At 38.5% G+C, this 21,660-nt stretch overlaps 1 protein-coding gene across 1 annotated transcript in view; it reads right to left on the bottom strand.

The window, feature by feature from the left end:
* The window catches only part of LOC136024933 (glutathione S-transferase D7-like), a 32,643-nt gene extending 11,296 nt beyond the window's left edge, over window positions 1–21,347 (bottom strand). The window contains exons 1-2 of the mRNA XM_065700520.1: window positions 21,122–21,347; window positions 2,592–2,751 (exon numbers count right to left, since the gene is read on the bottom strand). Of these exons, the coding sequence (XP_065556592.1) occupies window positions 2,592–2,751; window positions 21,122–21,303 (342 nt within the window). The 5' untranslated portion in view covers window positions 21,304–21,347. The remainder of the gene's footprint in view (window positions 1–2,591; window positions 2,752–21,121) is intronic.
* Between the last annotated feature and the right edge of the window lie 313 nt (window positions 21,348–21,660).

Here is a 21,660-nt window from a genome sequence, read left to right as displayed (position 1 = left end):
GAGCTCTTGGCTCTTGGCTCTTCCGACCTCGTCATAAGTACCATATGAGCTCTTAGTTCTTGTTTTAAAGAACAATGAAAATATAAGTATGAAAAAGTTTTTTCAACTGAAAGTAAGAAGCAGCATTAAAACTTATAACGAAACTAACTTATTACCTATATGAGGGATTCGCCTCCTCCTAATACCTCGCTCTATACACTAAAATAATTTTATATATTTCAACTATTTATTCTACGGCCTTTGTGATTCAGGGGTCATTCTTAAGGAATTGGGGCAAAATTTAAGCTTTAGTGTAAAGAGCGAGGTATTGAAGAGGGGGTGAACCCTCATATGTGTAATAAAAACATACGAATATAAAAGTTCGTTGCATAAGTTAATTCGGTGAGCGTAAGCTAGGTTAATTCGTAAGTAAGGAGCAACCCGGCTCAATAGTAACCGAAACTCTAAAAAATGGAATTTTCATCCAATAGTTACATCAAAAGAATCGCATTTTAATACTGATTTTAAATATAAGTTTCATCAAGTTTAGTCTTACCCATCAAAAGTTACGAGCCTGAGAAAATTTGTCTTATTTTAGAAAAAGGGGGAAACACCCCTTAAAAGTCATACAATCCTAACAAAAATCACACCATCAAATTCAGCGTATCAGAGAATCCCAATGTAGAAGTATTGAGTTCCTATCTGCAAAAATGTAGATATTCATATTTTTGCCAGAAGACTGATCACGGGTGCGTGTTTATTTGTTTTTTTTTTTTTTCCTGGGTCGTATCGACCCATTGGTCCTATAATGTTACAAGAGGGCTCATTCTAATAGGAATTGGAAGTTCTAGTGCCATTTTTAAGTGACCAAAAAATTGGAGGGCACCTAGGCCCCCTCCAACGCTCCTTTTTCCTCAAGGTCACCGGATCAAAATTCTGAGATTGCCATTTTATTCACCATAGTCGAAAAATCTTATAACTATGTCTTTGGGGACGACTTACTCCCCCACAGTCCCCGTGAGAGGGGCTACAAGTTACAAAATTTGACCTGTGTTTACATATAGTAATGGTTATTGGGAAGTCTACAACCGTTTTCAGGGTGATTTTTTTTGTTTTTTTTTTGGCGGGGGGGGGGAGAATTTGAGGGGGGTTACGTGGGAGGATCTATCCATGGAGGAATTTGTCACGAGGGAAGAGAATATCAATAAAGGGGGCGCAGGATTTTCTAGCATTATTTAAAAAACAATGAAAAAATAAATATGAAAAGTTTTTCAAACTGAAAGTAAGGAGCAGAATTAAAACTTAAAACGAACAGAAATTATTACGCATATGAGGGGCTCACCTCCTCGTAATACCTCGCTCTTTACGCTAAAATATTTTTAGTAATTTCAAGTATTTATTCTACAGCCTTTGTGATTCAGGGGTCATTCTTAACGAAAATCACACCATCAGATTCAACGTATCAGAGAACCTTATTGTAAGACTTTCAAGCTCCTATCTACAAAATGTGGAATTTCGCATTTTTGCCCGAAGACAGTTCACGGATGCGTGTTTTTTTATATTTTTTTCCCAGGGCCGATCGTATAGACTGAGTAGTCCTAGAATGTCGGTAGAGGGCTCATTCTAACGAAAATTAAAAGTTCTAGTGCCCTTTTTAAGCAACCAAAAAGTTGGAGGGCACCTAGGCCTCCTCTATCACTCCTTTTTTTCAAAGTTTTCCGATTAATTGCAATTAATTAATATGCAAATTTCGTTTTAATTATTTATGTTGGGAGAGCCAAGATCAAAACATGCATTAATTCAAAAACATCCAGAAATTAAATAAAAAAAAATTTAGATTAAAGTAAGGAGCAACATTTAAACTTAAAACGAACATAAATTACTCCGTATATGAATGTGTATTTTCCTCCTCAACGCCCCGCTCTTTACGCTAAAGTTTCTTACTGTTTTAAAAAGTAGAGTTAAGAGAAAGAGTCAAACTTTAGCGCAAAGAGCGAGGCGTTGAGGAGGAAAAGCCCCTTTCATATATGGAGTAATTTCTTCGTTGTAAGTTTTAATATTGCTCCTTACTTTCATTTAAAAAAACTTGTTTTGTATTTAATTACTATTAAAAGCAGTCGCTCCTTTTTTCCCCGCTCCTTTTTTCTCAAAATCGTTCGATCAAAACTATGAGAAAGCCATTTAGTCATAAAAATAAATTAATATGCAAATTCCGTTTTAATTATTCATGTGCGGAGAACCAAAATCAGAACATGCATTAATTCAAAAACGTTCAGAAATTAAATTAAAAAAACAACAAGTTTTTACAACTGAAAGTAAGGAGCGATATTAAAACTTAAAACGAACAGAAATTACTCCGTATATGAAAGAGGTTGTTCCTTTCTCAACGCCCCGCTCTTTACGATAAAGTTTTTTACTGTTTTAAAAAATAGAGTTGAGAGAGGGAGTCAAACTTTAGCGTAAAGAGCGGGGCGCTGAGAAGGGAACAGCCTCTTTCACATACGGAATAATTTCTGTTCATTTTAAGTTTTAATATCGCTCCTTACTTTCAGTTATAAAAACTTGCTTGTTTTTTAATTTAATTTTTATATAGGCACAGCGACAATACTTACATAATAGTCAAAAAAATTTCGGTACAGAAACCAAGCCTCGAACATTAGTCGGTGGTCTACCAGTGCTCTTTTTTTAGGGTCTTTCGGGTACCAAGTGTCATCTTTAGCGTACATGTTGCATAAATACTGACAGATTGCACGACCTTCTGGTAATATCAGACTATAAATAAGAAGTACCATTTTAGCTAAGCCTGGAATAACAACATAATTTTACTAATAAGTTTTTTTCATTCTTTTAATTTTGATCTGTTGGTACAATCTCAGGCCTTATGAAAACTTCTATTATAACTGTTAAAAACTATAAATTTACATTAGAGACGATCTAATATTTAGTCATACATTTTTAATTTTTTTAATCCTGAGGTAGTATATCGGGCCTTGTGAAAACTTCTATTATTGCTGTTCAAAACGGTAAATTCACACAAGATTTCACTTTACAGACGATCTAACTAAGGAAGAGCTAAGAGTTAGTCACTTGAAAAGGGGGTGTATGTTAATAAGGGAATGGACGAATTTACTACCCATAAAACCAACTTCAGACGGAATGCACAAAAACAAATAAACACAGAAACAAAATCTAAACTCAACACACTTCAAATATTCAGAAAAACAAATATAAGGGAAAAATAAATGTTTCAAGCAACTATGGTGGATAAAACGAAATAATGGTATTGCTGTTTCAAGTCATGATCCCAGGTAGCCTATGGGTTCTAACAAAAGCATTATAACGAGAAATTTCCGAAGAACCCCTTCTGTTGGATTAATAAACTGAAGACAGTTCCAAAAATGAAGTTTTTCAAGGAAAAGTACAGAGCTACATTTAACGGCTCAAACTTAAAAGTAACAGAAATCACTATCAATGGATAAATGAGATTCTTAACAGACAGATATTACAATGAATAATTTAGCTAAATTTATAACAACGAGAAATCACCACAATCAGGGCAAGGAATAACGCCCCATAAGCCTTCTAAAGGCTAGAGCATCGTTCGTGACTTGCTGAAAACGATTTTTACTTTGAGCTGGGTTTTTTCTCAGTCATTACATTAACAAAATTACAAAGAAAATCACCACAATAACCAAGATTACTGAAAAGAACAAATAAAAATAGACTGATTGTTTACTACCCATAAAACCAACTTCAGACGGAATGCACAAAAACAAATAAACACAGAAACAAAATCTAAACTCAACACACTTCAAAATGGTTTTCTTTCCTGGAAGCCTCAGTGATTCCGGGTGCATCAACGTTTAAAATATGTTTATCTTTTGGTGAAGCGCAAATGACACTGTTGCCCTTTGAAGGCACAGGGGGGAGGCGTTCGCCATATTTCAGTTTGTGGAAGTTGATGGTCTTTTAAGTTTGAATTGATTATTCATTGCAGTTCAGTTCAATATTGGTCTAATTTATTCATTAATAATAATGTATGTTCGTTTTAAGTCGAAATTATTATCTGACTTTATTTGTGATCAACTTTGGTTCGACGCGGCTCTTTGCTTTTCTTCGAAGAAACTTCTTATTTAGTTAATTTTTGGGGCATTTCTGATGGTTTTTCTCCGGTTTTTCTTGTTCAAAATTAAGAACTTGGTTCGCTATTTACATTTGGAATAGAATTTTGCAACAGGTATTAATAACAGCTTTGCTATCAAACTTTGAATAGGCTGGCATAGGGAATAGAATTGAAACAGATGGATCGAAAACTTACATAATTTTTGGCCTTCTATAGAAAAGAAGTCTGAAAAGGAAAGAAGAAAAGAATTTCTGGACGTTTTTGAATTAATGCATGTTTTGATCTTGGCTCTCCGCACATAATAATTAAATCGAAATTTACATATGAATTAATTGCAATTAATCGGAATATTTTGAGAAAAGAGGAGCGAGGGAGGAGGCCCATCATGTTATAGCCTTGAATATATACTGCTATTGATCGACCCTTTCGTCACACGAATCTTATTGTTCAATATTTTGTTTCAAATGCCTATTTGTTTAAATAAATGAATATTCAGGTCTGTTAGGTCTATAAAAATAGGATATCAAGTATCAATTCAATTAGATTTACTTTTGGCTAAGGTTCTCTGGCCAAAAGAATGTGCGGTTCTCAAGCGACTGCTCCAAGTACCGGGGAAAAGCCCTACTGTCAGTCCCTGGCAAAAAGTTTTCGATTGTCCTGCTGAATCGATGTCGGGATATCATTAAAAATGTGGCAACCGGAACAAGCTGGTTTTACGTCGGACCATTCAACCATCGAGCAAATTTTCAGGACTCGACAAATAGTAGAGAAGACCACTGAGTTTCAACAGATAGCATTTATTGCCTTCGTCGACTTCCGTGCTGCATTTGACTCAATCGATCGAAAAGCTCTTTGGCGGATTCTAGAGTTGACTGCCCTACCCGACAAATATTGTAGACTTCTCAAGGCGCTACACCATAGGATAGAGAGCTGTGTACAAGTAAATGGTCGGCATAGCCCGTCCTTTCAAATCACGACTGGGGTGCACCAATGATGTGTAGTGGCCCCAGAGCTCTTCAATGTTATCGTAGATTACATAATGACTAAAATCACTTTAACGTCTCAGCTTTGGGCTCAAATTCGAAGATCGTGCCATCACAGATGCTGATTTTGCCGATGACTTGGCCATTCTGACGGACTCCATGGAGCAGCTGCTGGAAGCGCTACGAATTTTACGAGGAGAGCCTGCCAAAGTAGGACTGCATATAAACTGGAACAAACTAAAACTATGGCCATAGAACTGTCTTCTCCTGCTGTTAACTCTCCAGTTAGCCCGGACAGCACCACTGGCATCGAGGTTGTTCAAGACTTCAGCTACCTGTGCTCCATAATTTCTTTAAATGGTACGCTTCTCCCTGAGCTGCAAACGAGATTATCCAAAGTGTCTTCTGTCATGGGCAGACTAAATCGTCACCTCTGGCGAAAACCAAATATCAGTCGTACAACGAAACTGCAGATCTTCAATGCTCTAGTCGGCTCTGTGATGCTTTACAGAGCTGAGACATGGCAAGAATCAGCTGCAACCCTCAAAAAAATCGACGCATTTCATGCAAAGAGCCTGAGGAGGATCGAGGGCCTATGATGGTCCAACTTCGTCAGCAATGAGAAGCTTCTACAGCTCACAAAGCAGTCTGGGTTTTCGATCCAAGCAGCCAAGCGAACCTTATGACGGTTTGGGCACCTGCTTCGAATGCCACCACATCAACCTGTAAAGACAATCTACGACTTTGACCTTATCAGAGTCGTTTGGAAGCGACCTCACGGAGGACCGAAGAAACATTGGTTCGAAAGCCTGTCCGAGTTCTTGACGATGGCAAACATCAGACAGGGTGAAGAGCAAATACTTGCCATGTACCGAAGTAGATGGAGGAGGCAGACGTTACTCTCTACACCGAGCGGCGCCCGACAGGAGGCTTAAGTCAAGTTCTCTTGGCTTCAAAATTCAATTGAGTTTTTTTCATAGCCTGAAATTTTAAGATGGTCATTATAAGAAATAAAATATTTCGCATAAAGGATCAATATTCCTTAAAACATCCATTAACCTTGATAAGCTCCCCTTGGTCCTTCCAAGTCAAAATTTAAATGATATTTGATCTCCACATCCGATTCTCCCTCAAAATTATTTTTGAGCCCTTAAGCAGTTAATTTATACCCTACGGTGTATTTGGTTTCAGAAACTTCTAACATAATACACTTAAACACTTATGAGCCAATACACATACTCATTTCTGATAACCCGAATGGGTTTTTTGAAGCAGTTTATTTCCCTCTTAACTTCACCTGAAAGTTCCAACTTAATACCATCAGCCGTCCCCAAGACATTACAGAAACGCCAGTTGACAACCTGGAGTCGCATTGTGTTTCCTCTTTTATTTATTTCGTTCAATTTCCTACACAAAATGCCCTGAAAGTTTTAACTAAATACCCTCAGCCGTTCCGAAGATATTACAGACACGCCGTTTTTTAAAAATCTAGATGCATATAGTGTATCATAGAGCACAATATTATTCAAATATCCCTTCAGCACCCCCAAACAGTTTCAAATTAATAAACTTTGTGTTCCTGAAATACTGCAGATACACCGTTGTGATACTCTAAATGCGCATTCTATTTTTGGTCGAAATGTGATATTGCCCATTACTTTTATAGTATTATTACACTGCCTGTGCCACAAAGATGTTATAATTTGGCTTACCATTGGATTAAAGAACTTGAATTTTTAATTTTTAAAATCAGAGACTAATCTGCGAATGCTCCTTTTGCAGCAAAGACAAAGCTTCTTCTTAGCCATTTGTGACGCGGCTAAAGTTCGAAATACAGCATCAAATCCTGTTTAAGATAAATCCAAACCTTCAACAATGCGAGTAATTAACTATTTCAACTGTGACTTTATTATACTGCTATCAAAAGAAGTACGAGACGAGACTTCACCCTGCCTTAGACCCTTCTTGACTAGGAGCTATAGCGTACTACACGTGAAAAGGTCCACCTTAATCTTCGACAAATCATTACCCACAGAAAACAGAAACTTTTGAGCTCAGCGCGTGAATCGTTATACATATCAAATAATTGTGCAAAAACAATAGCAATAAAAGTTATCAATAACCTTCCCTCTATAGGCCCTGACAATCCAATATGCTGAATATAAAAATTGGTCAAACTACCTCATCCTATGAAAATTGATATTTTGTGCTAGACTAGGTGGGATTCTATATATCACTTCGCAACAGACATCAAAAGAAAGTTGAGGAATTGAGAGGATTTTGAAGGCTTACCAATTACATTTTTGGGTCCCTTCATAGCGTGCAATTAATTTTTTAGGACTTTTTTTCCAAAAAAAAAGTTTTTCCAAGAAAAGTAAATTTACTTATGACACAATGACATTTAGAAGGCTTAGAAGGTTAGTCCTATTCCTTTCCGGTGTCAAGTTTGTTTGGTACACAATGTACTTTATGTTTTTTTTCTGGGTCTTGTTTGCTCATTGATTCATTTTAAGTTTGGATTACGATTGTTTGGCTTTATTTCTGGTCGTTTTTGGTTTTATGTTGCTCATTACTGTTCTTAGAAATCCTTCAGTTTTTGGAATTTTAATTGACACTATTTTGTTATCGTTTAATAAAAGGATTATTTATTGACATTTCGTTGGTTATTCTCCTTAAGAGATCTTGGCTTGCTGTCTATATTCTGAACACAACCTTACAACAAACTTAATAATATTACTATAAAATTTTATGCTGACGGGGACGAAGAATACTATTCAAAAATACAGATTAAAATCTTGCTTATTTTTTCGCCTTCTATCGGTCAGGAGCCATCATGTCCATGTTGCGACCTTCAATCTAGAAAAATCACGATCAACTATCCTATTGGAAGAATGTCATTGTGTTATATTTTTCAACTATTTAATTTTTAAATAAATGCATATTTAGCTCAATTATTAAAAAGGCCTCTGTATTCTTGCTTTAAAAACAAAATAAAGATAGGCTGTCGAGAGTCAATCTCAACACATTTGTTTCCGGTTGAGTCTCTCTTGGTTCTGAAAGTTATTAAATAAAAAAAAAACTAGTTTTTTTAACTGAAAGTAAGGAGCGACATTAAAACTTAAAACGAACAGAAATTACTCCGTATATGAAATGGGTTGTCCCCTCCGCAGTCCCTCGCTCTTTACGCTAAAGTTTTACTCTTTGCCACAATTCTCCTTTTAAAACAATTAAAAACTTTAGCGTAAAGAGCGTGGGACTGCGGAGGGGACAACCCATTTCATATACGGAGTAATTTCTGTTCGTTTTAAGTTTTAATGTCGCTCCTTACTTTCAGTTAAAAAAACCAGTTTTTGTTTATTTAATTTCTGAACGTTTTTGAATTAATGCATGTTTGATTTTGGCTCTCCGCACATAAATTATTGAAATGAAATTAGTATATTAATTTTTTTTGGCTAAATGGATTTCTCTTAGTTTTGATCAGACGATTTTGAGAAATAAGGGGTGGGGAAGGAGGCCTAGCTGCCCTCCAATTTTTCGGTCACTTAAAAAGGCTACTAGAACTTTTAATATTCAACGAACGTTTTTATTAGTAAAAAATATACGTAACTTAAGAATTAACTTACGTAACAAACTTTTATATTCTTATATTTTTATTATGTGTACGAGGGGGTTTGTACCCTCGTTAATACCTCGCTCTTTACACTAAATCGTAAGTTTTGTCCCAATTCTTTAAGAATGACCCCTGAATCAAAAAGGCCGTAGAATAAATAGTTGAAATCACTAAAAATAATTTAGCATAAAGAGCGAGGTATTTATCTCCTCCTAAATACCTCGCTCTTTATGCTAAAGTATTTTTAGAACCCCTCATATGCGTAATAATCTCTGTTCGTTTTAAATTTCAATGCTATTCCTTACTTTCATTTGAAAAAACGTTTTCATGTTTATTTTTTCATTGTTTTTTTTTTATAGTAATGCTAGAAAATCCTGCGCCCTTTTCATTGAATTTTTCTTCCCCCATGACATATTCCTCAAAGGAAAGATCCTCCCACAAAGCCCTCTCCCATCAACCCCACCCCCCTAACCAAAAAATCCCCATGAAAACGTCTGTACACTTCCCAATAACCATTACTATATGTAAACACTGGTCAAAGTTTGTAACTTGCAGCCCCTCCCTCAGGGATTGTGGGGGAGTAAGTCATTCCCAAAGACATAGTTATTATGGTTTTCGACTATGCTGAACAAAATGGCTATCTTAAAATTTTAATCTGTTGACTTTTGGAAAAAAATGAGCATGGGAGGGGGCCTATTTGCCCTCCAGTTTTTTGGTCACTTAAAAAGGACACTAGAATTTTTCATTTCCGTTAGAATGAGCCCTCTCGCGACATTCTAGGACCACTTGGTCGATAAGATGACCCCTGGGGAAAAAAAAACAAATAAACACGCACCCGTGATTTGTCTTCTGGCAAAAAATACAAAATTCCACATTTTTTAGATAGGAGCTTGAAATTTTTGCTATAGAGTTCTCTGATATACCGAATGCAATAGTGTGATTTTCGTTAAGATTCTATGACTTTTAGGGGATGTTTCCTCCTTTTTTCCAAAATAGGGCAAATTTTCTCAGGCTCGTAACTTTTGATGACAAAGACTAAATTAATTGAAACTTATATATTTAGAATCAGCGTAAAAATTCGATTCTTTTGATGTATCTTTTAGCATCAAAATTCTGTTTTTTAGGATTTCGTTTACTATTGAGCCGGGTCGCCCCTTACTACAGTTCCTTACCACGAACTGTTTGAAAAGAAAATAATTCGGTATTTCGGGGACATTCCCCTAAATGCCTGTAGACATTCTTGAGATATTGCAGACATGTCCTATCGATGTCTTGGATACTCAGAGTTTCATTTGATCAATTTTTATTGGCTCTGAAAGTTTCAGCTTAACACCCTTAGCCACTCCTCAGATATTGCAGATACGCTATTGGCAACCTAGATACACGTAGCTTCTTTTGTTTTAGGAAATACTCCCCCACAAGGTGTCCCGAAGCTTTCAACTTAATATCCTTAGCTGTTCCGGAAATACTTCGGATGCACCTTTTGAAATGCAGGATCCGCATATTGTCTTTTGATTAGTTCAATATCCCTCTTAAATTACCCTTTAGGCTCCATTTTAATAGCCTCAGTTGTTCCAAAGGTACTATAGAAACGTTCTTCTTACAGCCTGGATACGCTTGGTGTTTTGATTTGATGCTTGGCGTATCCCTCATGAAAAATTCACCCTATAAAAATCCCTCCTGTGGAATATTCCTCTACACGCAAAACTGAGCAGCCACATAGAAAATATTAAATGTGCGCCTCTAAATATCAATGAGAGGTCCTAGGGGTTACAAAAACACCAGCTATCAAAAGGGGTTATAGGACAGGTTGGCTAGTTGGTCTCCAATCACTTTTGACTTTTTAAAAAGGGCCTAACACTATCAATTTTCGATCAAATGACCATCCAGCAAAGTTTTAGGACAATGAGGGTGAGGTGGGGACGAAGAGGATTGCAGTGCCCCTCCTACATGAAATAAATTCTGCTCATTTTGGAGTTTAGTGTAAACCTGCTACTTTCATAATAAAGACGCAGAACAGAAATAATTCCATAAAATCAGGAGGGATTAAAAATAAATTTCTACCTCCCTCTCCATTTCTTATAGCTCCTTCTGTATTTATCTAAAGGTTCAATAAGAGTTGGGATGTCTTGGCATTAAAATACACCCTATGGGGCTTATGCCCCCACTCCTCCGACAAACGATCAGAGAACACTGATGTAGAGGTTTAAAGCTTTTGTTTATAAACGTGTGGAATTTTTTGTTTTTTTTGCCGAAGAAAGATCATGTTTTTTTTATTATTTTTGTTTTTTCCTTGGGATGATGACATCGATCCAAGACCCCTAGAAGACCAGTGAGGGGTCATTCAAATTAAAAGTTCCAGTGCCCTTTCTAATTGACCAAACATATCGGAGGGATACTAGCCCCTTTCTGGTATAGTGGAGGGCATAGGTTGCCTTTCCAAAATATTCGTCTTGTTTATTCCAGTATTTTCGTTGGCCTCATAAAACCCCATCCTGAACCTTCTTTTCTTTGGTTTTTTATTCTTTCTTCACTTACACTATTGCTTGCTTAGCCTATATGGAACAAAGGAGTTCTGTCAATTTTAAATTTGTTTGATTCTGACGCAGAATTTGATTCCATATTAAAATATATAATAATAGCAAGGCTAGTCAAATTTTACAAATAAGAGTGATCCTGCGTTTATTTCCACGATCCCACAAGAGGCGTGTATGTAAGTAAACCCTCGTGTAACTGAGCCCCAAGTAAAGAAACTCCTGTATCTGAACCCTTGTGCGTCTGAACCCATGTGTAAGTTAGCAACTAAACACTTGTGCAACTGAGGCTAGGCGTAACTGAATCCCCGTGGAACTGAACCCTCGGGCAAAAAGACACTAGTGTAACTGAGCTATCGTGCCAGCGAACCCCAATTGACTGAACCATAGCGTCCTCCTGCAATTCATCTCCGTTTAACTGAACCATAGTACAGCTTAATCCCCGTTTAACTGAGGCCTCGTGCAGCTGAACCTCTGTGCAACTTCACCCTGTCAACTGAATCATAATGCAATTTAGCTACCATTTAACTGATCTCTTGTTTAACTGAACCACATTCAAATGAACCCAGTGCAACTGAACCATCGTGTAATTCAACTCTAGCATAACTGAACGACGGTACAACTCAACCCCTATCTAACTGAACCCTTATTCAAATGGACCCGAATACAGCTAAACCCTCACTCAACACATTATCCATGCAAATCAAAGCCATTCAGCTCAACCCTCATTCAGCTGAACCCTCATTCAGCTCAACCTCTGTATAATTCAACGCTTGTTCAACTCAGCCCCAATTTATTTGAACCCCCATTCAGCTAACCTCCGTACCATTCAAGCACCAGGTTTTTGTAGTTCAAGCGCGTGTTTTTTTAAGTCATAAACTAATACCTGAAAGGTCATTCAAATAAAAAGTTCTGTTTTGCTGTCGCAAAGAAAATCAGACGTTACAAATCATTGAAGTCAGATTTATTTGTTGAGCGAAGGTTCAGTTAAATGTTTAACGTGGGTTCTGTTGCAAAAGGAGTCAGCTAAATGGGGATGGGTTCCACGTGGGTCCAGCTAAATGGGGGCTTAGTTGCACGAGATCTTAGTTGCACGGTGGTTCAATTCTACAGGGGTTCAGTTACATTAGGATTCAGTTGCATGAGGATTTAGTTGCACAAGTATTCAATTAAATGGGTTTGTGTTGCACAGGGTTAAGTTGCACAAGGATTCAGTTAAATGGGCTCAGTTATATGAGATTTCAGTTACACGAGTACTCACTTGCCCAGGAGCTCAGTTCACGGGGGTTCAGTTCCACGGCGGATCAGTTGCACTAGGCCAATGATGCACGGGGGTTCAGTCAGTCAGGGATTTAGTTGCACGAGAGGCCAGATTCAAAAGGATTCAGTTGCTAGGGGTTCAGTTACACGACATTTCAGTTGCAGCAGAAACCCATGCAAGCAGTTTATGGGAGATGGCAAACATGCGTAAGGCATTTTGATTTTCTCCGCTACGCGCATCGTTTCCTGAAAATATCGTTAGCAAATTTCTGATGTCTTGGCCTTTCAAACGATCTCGAGAAGCTCCTTACTGATAAGAGGCTAAGACTAAACAGGAGCATTATTTCGGCAATTAAACAAAGAGTAATAATTATTACCGTAATCCGTATAAAGAACACAAGTTTTATTTACTCTACTATACAACAAATGACAATTCAACTAGTCTAATCACTCCTAACTCCGGTAGCTAGCTAACTTATTTCATTCAACGGAGCGCAATTCACCCTCCCTTACCTCTGAAGTTTTATTCTCTCGACTCGAAATGTGATCTATGTAATAAGTTGGCAAATGATTTTAGATAAAATCACCACACTCCTCCCCCATTAGACACATAGGTAAGTTAATACTTTTTTTTACTTTCACCACATATCCTTCAGACACTTTGATTTCTTACTTTCTTTTTTGTGGGGAGCTCTGGAAAGTTTCTCATAGCCTCAACCTTGCTTTCCAGTAGTGTGATTTTACCGTTTCCTACTTTGTGCCCCAAATACTGAACTTTGCCTAGTCCGAACTTGCTTTTATCAGGATGAATGTGAAGACCAGCAGCCACTATCCTCCCCAAAACCTCCTTTAAATGTTACTCGTGATCTTCCCAACTATCAGAGAATATTATAAGGTCGTCAAAGTACGCCCTTGCAAAGCAACGACATCCAGTCAAAATATTATCCAAGGCACGATGGAATGTTGCTAGTGCCCCGTGAACACCAAAAGAAAGTACTCTGAACTCGTAGAATCGGGACTTCATTTGGAAGGTGGTCTTTTTCATTCTCTCTGGCGCAAGTTCTACTTGCCATTAGTCTTTGGTAAGATCTAAAAAATTTAAGACCTTTTTGTTACCTACTTCCTCCAGCAATTTATCTGTGCAGGGAAGGGGGTAGGCATCATACTTAGATACCCAATTTAAACGTTGGAAGTCCAAAAAAAATGAATTCCTCCATCCCGCCTGGCAACCACGACTACCGGAGAACACTAGGGACTTGAAGAAGGTTGCATGATCCTCAAATCCAGCCTTCGCTTGACTTCTTCTTCAATGGCTTGTTGTCGACTCTGTGGTACCCTGTAGGGTTTCTGACGCACAGGATGGGCATTAACTGTATCAATGTGGTGTCTGACCACTGATGTTCTTCCAGGAATTTTGGGGAAGCACTTTCTGAATCCCATTAGTATCCCAAAATGTCATTTCTTTCTCTTTTCTGTAAAGTAACTTAGCGAATCTATCACAGTCTGGATGTCATCCTGGTTACCAGAATCATCTGCTTGGTGAAACCTAGGCACACTTGGAGCTTCATGAGCAAAGAAGAGGATATACGTTGGCCTACGCTGAAACTTCCGAAGAAGATTGATTTGGAGAATCCTTTTCTTCTTTTTTTCTTCCGGGACATCGTAATTTACAGCCCCAACTTTCCAAGATATCCTGATGGACCGTTGCCATCTGGTTTCCAGTTCGTGAATTCCAGTCGGCAGAAGGACGAAGACCTCGTCGTCCACCTGCAGATCTCGTGGCTTCGCCTTTTTGTTGTATTGGGTTTTCTGGCTTTCAGACACCTCCAGAAGATTTTTATGTGCCTCTTCTAGGATCTACCGAAGTCGTTCTCACACGGACAAGAGCTCATTTGCCAATATAACGGTAAAGTTTTCAGCGTCTCTCCCGTTGCTTCTTGATGACGACCATTGGACCTCATGGCCTCCGCCCATGAAGAAGCTCTAAAGGACTAGACTTGGTCGAGTCTTGAGGAGTTTCTCTATAAGCAAGCAAGACGTAGAGGATAAAGCGATCCGAGGTCTCTCGGGTTATCCACGACGAACTTCTTCAAAAGCCGAACAAGTGTTCCGTTTACGTTTTCAACCAGGCCATCTGCTTGTGGATGAAAGGGTGATGTCCATATAGGTTTTATTCCGTGAATTTTTTATGCATCGAGTTAGCTCTTGGTGACAAAATTCGAACCCTGGTCTCTTAGGATTTCTTCCGGAACGCCAACCCAACAGAAGTACTGCTCAAATGTTTCTCCAGCTTTCCTTGCATTTATAGATCTCAAGGATATTACCTCGGGATAAAAAGTGCAATAACCTAATATTACTATGAGGAATCGATGACCGTTCCGAGATGTTACCAATGGTCCCACAATACCTGCTGCAATCCTCCTGAAAGGCTCTTCGATGACAGGCAGTCGCAACATGGAGACCCGTTATTTTGGCTTAAGCCGTACCACTAGCTGGCAGAGCTCACAAGTACGTACAAACCGTTTGACATCTTAACGAACCCCAGGCCAGAAGAACCTATAGAAGATCTGATCCAGAGTGCATGCAACTCCAGTGTGGCCGCTCATTTGGTAATCATGGGCTACTCTCAGCACAAATGACCTACAAGTTTTAGGATATACCAGCTGTGTATTCTCTTCATTATCCAGCCTGGTTTTAATCTTCCTGTAGAGCAGACCGTTGGTGAGCTCGAAACCCTGGCTCGAACTAGCCAGAGTGACACACTTTTTCGGTGTAAAATCTTGTTGTTGGAGGTCAGCTCTTCTAGATCAACTTTTGATGGTTTTTTTTTGAAGTTTTTTCGTCTCCACTCTGTTTTCTCCTTTCTTTGGCATTGTCAACTCTTTCTGCCTCTTATGTTGCCCTTCCCATTCTCCGACTCTACCATAATCTGGAAAACATCATTTCCTAGGAGATTTATTGCGGGGGCTTGGGTCTCAGCTTCCGGTCCAGCGTAGTCTTTCGCACTAGTCGACAGAAGAATAGAGAAAGGTGGCCTGTCTACTTCTGAACTTTTGCTACAAAGTTCTAGGAACCCTAGTGACGATCTTCCGATGATAGCGTCTACGGGTATATCCTCAGACACTGCAACTTCTACGTTGCCTTGGAAGGTATAATTGCCACATCCTATTTCTACATAGCCCTTATGTAGAGGGTATTGCATACAATCGCCCTGGACACAACTTATCTCCCTGGTGGACGATGTTTGTTCACCCAGGCTTCCAATGTGTCTTCCTTGGATGATAGTGATGGATGCTCCACTGTCAATAAGGAGCTCTACTGGCTTCCCAACTATCATACCCTGACCCAAAATCTCACCTTGATTCTTTCTTCTGGACTTGGACTGCAAGCCAACAAGTTTTCTTGCCTCCTCGGTTCCCTACAGTCAATAGCTTTGTGACCAAACTTTCCACAGTTGGAAAAACCTTGTGATCATTTGTTAATTTTCTTGCGTGGAGCATTTCGACTGCTGGATCCTGTTGTTTCTGATTCTGCATTAACCGGCTTGTTCATGGGTTTAACTAGCTGTGCTTCCTTTGGAGCCATTTCTTTCCTTGAGGACTGATGTGAGCTTCCTTTTAATCCTTCGCTTCTGTCATCTTTGTGGGCTAGAAAGAAGTTTTCAGCCACAATGCAGACCGCAACGAGAGTTGGTTGCTCAAATTCTGTCAAATGGACGAGTAGTTGTTCTTTTTAATAGATGGGATGTATTGTTCCACCACTAATTTTCTAAGGATATCGGCTATCTTTGTTCTCAGCCCATCTGCGGTTGCGATCGATCTGTAGTCAGCGACGTCCAACCATTTGGTCAGCAGCGGCTCTAGCTTCTTACTGTAATCAGTAAATGACTAGTCTGCCTCCTTCTGTCTCATATGGAATAACCGGTAATAGGTTTCAGATATCACTCAGAATCTTCTCCGAATAGTTTCTTTCACAAGGTCGTAGTCAGAGCTATCGGCCGTCGGAATAACCGCAGCAGCTTTTGCGGCTTTACCTGTCAGCAAGGCCCGGAGACTAACTGCCCATGTAGCACGACTCCGGTTATTTTGGGTGGCAGTTCGGTCGAAGGTTGTGAGGTATGCATCGATATCCATACCATCGGTAAACTTGACAATCTGGATCGTAGTATTCTCAGCTGTAACTGGTAAATTCTGAATAGCGCACTGATTCGTTTTTACAGCTTGAACCAGAGGAGTAAACTGCAAAGTCAACGATTCCAGCTGTTATTGCATCTACCATCGGCTAGTCTCCCTTTGTTGCTCTAGTTCAGCCTGAATTGTTTCCTTGCTTACCTTTATGGAGGCACGAAGCATGGCCATCAGGCGTTCTTCGTCCATTTCCTTGGCCTTGCATTTAGCTAAGTTCTGTTCATGTCTGTGACCTCGTTCGCACGTTACCCTTAAACTGCTCCTTCAGGCTCATACAGCTGCGATCTTGGCTATTGGTGAGATACAGGCGTTCCCAAAGTGCTAAGAAGCACCCACAATATGCCATGAAAGCACGCAGAGATGTGCTATGAAGCACGCGTAACGTGCCATGAAAGCACGCATAACTGTGCTATGAAGCACTCGCAATGTGTTATAAAAACACGCACAAATGTGCTATGAAGCACTCGCAATGAGCTATTAAAGCACGAACAAATGTGCTATAAAGCACTCACAATGTGCTATAAAAGCACGCACAAATGTGCTATGAAGCACTCGACATGTGCTATGAAAGCAGGCCCAAATGTGCTACGATGTACTCGCAATGTGCTATTAAAGCATATACAAATATGCTATGAAGCACCCGCAATGTGCTGTAAAAGCACGCACAAGTGTGCTATAAATCACCCGCAATATGCTATAAAAGCACGCACCTCTGTGCTATGGAGCACTCAAAATGTGCTATGAAAGCACGCCTAAATGTGCTATTAAGCACGAACAATGTGCTATTAAATGAGGTAAAGGTATGCTACGAAGCACGCTTGCACATTTGGTGCCCTGGCACCACGGGGGGGGGGGGTCTCAAGCCTTGTTCATCAAGAATATGCGGTAAATGCAGAGCTAGCTACCGACGGAAACCAATAATCGTTTTATAATCAGTACCCTGCTAATCCAGCAATTATCTCCCCTAGCGAAAACAGTTTAATACGAGAGATAATTTCCACAAATGGTAAAAACGTAAAATGTGCTTTTTTCATGTATAATTTTAACTAGCTATCAAAACTGAAGCATAAACAGATTGCGAATTGACTATTTTCAGCTTATAGATAGTGGAAAATTTAACACAAAACCGGGACAAAGTCCAAATTACCGCAAATTCTTCGTTAATAACGTTTAACACTATCAGCAATTCAGATATATGTGGATGGAGATAACGATAACAAAATCCAAAACGTGTCTTTTCAACAGAGCTAAATGTTAAGAAAAGTTTTGGGTTCTTTACCTTAATTTACGCAACAATTTAATCAGCAAAAAATCCAAGTTTCACTTTATTCAGTTAAGTATCCCACTTCTGACACCACTTATGTCGTAATCCGTATAGAAAACACAAGTTTTATTTACTCTACTATACAATATATAATAATTCAACTAGTCAGATCACTTCTAACTCCGGTAGCTAACTAACTTATTTTATTCAACGGAGTACAATTCACCGCTACCTAACATCTGACTTTTTATTCTCTCGGCACAAAACGTGATCTATATAATAAGTTGGTAAATGATTTTAGATAAAATTAAATAAAAAAAAACAAGTTTTTAGCTGAAAGTAAGGAGCGATATTAAAACTTAAAACGAACAGAAATTACTTCGTATATGAAAGGGGCTGCTTCCTCATCAACGCCCCGCTCTTTGCGCTAAAGTTGTTTACTGTTTTAAAAAGCAGAGTTGAGAGAAAGAGTCAAACTTTAGCTTAAAGAGCGGGGTGTTGATGAGGAAGCAGCCCCTTTCATATATGGAGTAATTTCTGTTCGTTTTAAGTTTTAATGTCGCTCCTTACTTTCAGCTAAAAAAAACTTGTTTTTTTTATTTAATTTCTGAACGTTTTTGAATCAATGCATGTTTTAATTTTGGCTCTCCACAGAGGAATAATTAACACGAAATTCGCAAGTTTTTTTTTTGGCTAAATGGCTTTCTAATAGTTTTGATCGAATGATTTTGAGAAAAAAAAGGAACGGTGGAGGAAGCCTAGTTGCCCTGCGATTTTTTGGTTACTTAAAAAGGCAACTAGAACTTCTAACGAATGTTTTTATTAGTAAAAGATAAACGTAATTTATAAATTAGCTTACGTAACGAACTTTGTATTCTCATGTTTTTATTACATATGTGAGGGGTTCACCCCCTCGTCAGTACCTCCTTCTTTACACTAGAGATTTAAATTTTGTCCCAATTCATTAAGAATGACTCCTGAACCACAAAAGCCGTAGAATAAATAGTTGAAATCACTAAAAATAATTTAGCGTTAAGAGCGAGGTAATATGAGGAGGTGACCCCCTCATATGCATAATAATTTCTCTTCGTTTTAAGTTTTAATGCTGCTCCTTACTTCCAGTTGAAAAAGCTTTTCATATTTATTTTTTCTTTTTTTTATATAATGCTAAAAAATCCTGCGCTCCCTTCAAGGAAATTTTCTTCCCCCATGAAAAATTCCTCAATATACAGTTCCCCAACATTTCCCCCTCTTGTCACCCCCCCCCCCCCAACCAAAAAATCCCCCTGAAAACGTCTCCACACTTCCCAATAAGCCCTACTATATGTAAGCACTGGTCAAAGTTTCTAACTTGTAGCCCCTCCCACGGGGATTTTGGGGGAGTAAGTCGTCCCCAAAGACATAGTTATAAGGTTAAACTTTTCATATTTATTTTTTCATTTTTTTAAATAACGCTAGAAAATCCTGCGCTCCCTTCATGGAAATTTTCTTCCTCCATGACAAATTCCTCGATGGGAAGTTCCCCCAACATATCCCCTCTTGTCAACCCTTCCCCCAAATCAAAAAAAACAACTGAAAACGTCTGTAAACTTCCCAATAAGCATTACTACATGTAAGCACTGGTCAAAGTTTGTAACTTGTAGCCCCTCCCATGGAGACTGTGGGGGAGTAAGTCGTCCCCAAAGACATAGTTAAAAGGTTTTCGACTACGCTAAATAAAATGGCTATCTCAGAATTCTTATCCGTTGACTTTGGGAAAATAATTAGCGTGGGAGGGGGCCTAGGTGCCCTCCAATATTTTTGGTCATTTGAAAACGGAACTAGAACTTTTCATTTCCATTATAATGAGCCCTCTCGCAAGATTCTAGGACCAATGGCTCGATACGATCAGCCCTGGGGAAAAAAACAAACAAACAAATAAACACGCATCCGTGATCTGCCTTCTGGCAAAAAATACAAAATTCCACATTTTTGTAGATAGGAGCTTGAAACTTCTACAACAGGGTTCTCTGATACGCTGAATCTGATGGTGTGATTTCCGTTAAGAATCTATGATTTTTAGGGGGAGTTTCCCCCTATTTTCTAAAACAAGGCAAATTTTCTCAGGCTCATAACTTTTGATGGGTAAGACAAAACTTGAAGAAACTTATATATTTAAAATCAGCATTGAACTGCGATTCTTTTGATGTAGCTATTGATATCAATATTCCATTTTTTAGAGTTATGGTTACTATTGAGCCGGGTCGCTCCTTACTACAGTTCGTTACCACGAACTGTTTGATACAGTTCGTTATCACGAACTGTTTGATCACCGCAATTATTATTACATGAAAGCAAAGAACAACATCAAACCCTCAAACGATCAAAATTAATCTGTATAGAATTTATTCCGCATATGTTCCGTAAATGCCGAACAAATTCTGCTTGTTTTAGGGTTTAATGTTGCTTTTTACTTTCATATGATTATACCTTCACTGTGTCAGTTTAATTTTATATTTTGCTGAAATTTTCTGATTGGGAGGAATTTCTCGGGGGAGATTTCTGAAGAGAGAGGGGGAGAATTTTCCGGGGAATAATTCCACGGGATGAATTTTTCGGGGGTAATACGTCGGCCCCTTTTTGATTAATTCAACATTCCCTAAAATTTTCATCTTAATTTTCTTAGCCTTTTTGGAACACTCAGGATCGAATGTACCCCCTTTCTTAATAATAAGACATATGTGTAAGCAAATACAACAAGCATAATTTATAGCCTTGCTCCAAGGACCGTGGGTGGTCATTTCATCCTCGAGGTATAGCTATTAGACCTCTAGACTATTTTGAGTAAAGTAGCTATCTCAAAATTTTGGTCCGATGTCTCTGTGGCTCAGGGGGATGGGAAACTAAAAAGGGCATGCAAGGAGGATGGTTGCACCCCAAACATTTTGACTCTTAAAAGTACCCAAAAACATTCTATTTTTAGTGACAGAGTCCCCTCAAAAGCTCTTGCAATAGCTCATTCCACACGAAGTAGCCTAAGGAAAAAATAATACATTGAATCCATATCGCTCTTTACTTAGGCAGCGGTATTCCGCTGCCTATGACCGTATGTGGTGAACAATGTCTTCTGTTAGATTTTTCCTGTCTTAAAGAATTCCTACCCATCTAGCAATAATCTATATATGCATCTATAAACACTTACTCTCCATCTACAAGTACAGGGACCATTTTTGTTGGTGTTAAAAGTTCAAATTCCGGTGTCAAGTGCTCTCCCTTTAAAAGGTTAACATGTTTTAGTTCAAGGTCAACTCCAATGGCCTTAGCCGCCATCAAAACCGACCTACATGGTGGCTGCTCCGGAAAATAATGCAAAACGGGAGCCATAATATACTAAACTTGGACGAAGCTAGATTTAAACTGAAAAGTGCCGAAGATAAGAAACGAGCAAGAAGTAGAAGATAACACCTACAATTACATTCATGCTAAGGTAAATAAAAAAAGTTTTATAATCTTGGCAATTTTCCTTGTTTATCTTTTATCTGCTTGGCTTAAATTAATTTTCTACTGTACAGCAATATGCAGAAATCGTCTAATCATGTGGACCTTGAACGGGAAAATTTAGATTTCAGGATATGATCTTTAAGTCGTATATCAATCCTGGGTATTTTCGTATAATATTTGGTAAAAACACATTATAAAACATTACAAATTGTCTTTTAGATATTATCAAACAGTTCGTGG

This window comes from Artemia franciscana, chromosome 3, assembly GCF_032884065.1.
Source record: "Artemia franciscana chromosome 3, ASM3288406v1, whole genome shotgun sequence".
Taxonomy (NCBI): domain Eukaryota; kingdom Metazoa; phylum Arthropoda; class Branchiopoda; order Anostraca; family Artemiidae; genus Artemia; species Artemia franciscana.
This window is presented reverse-complemented; position numbering and strand designations above follow the sequence as displayed.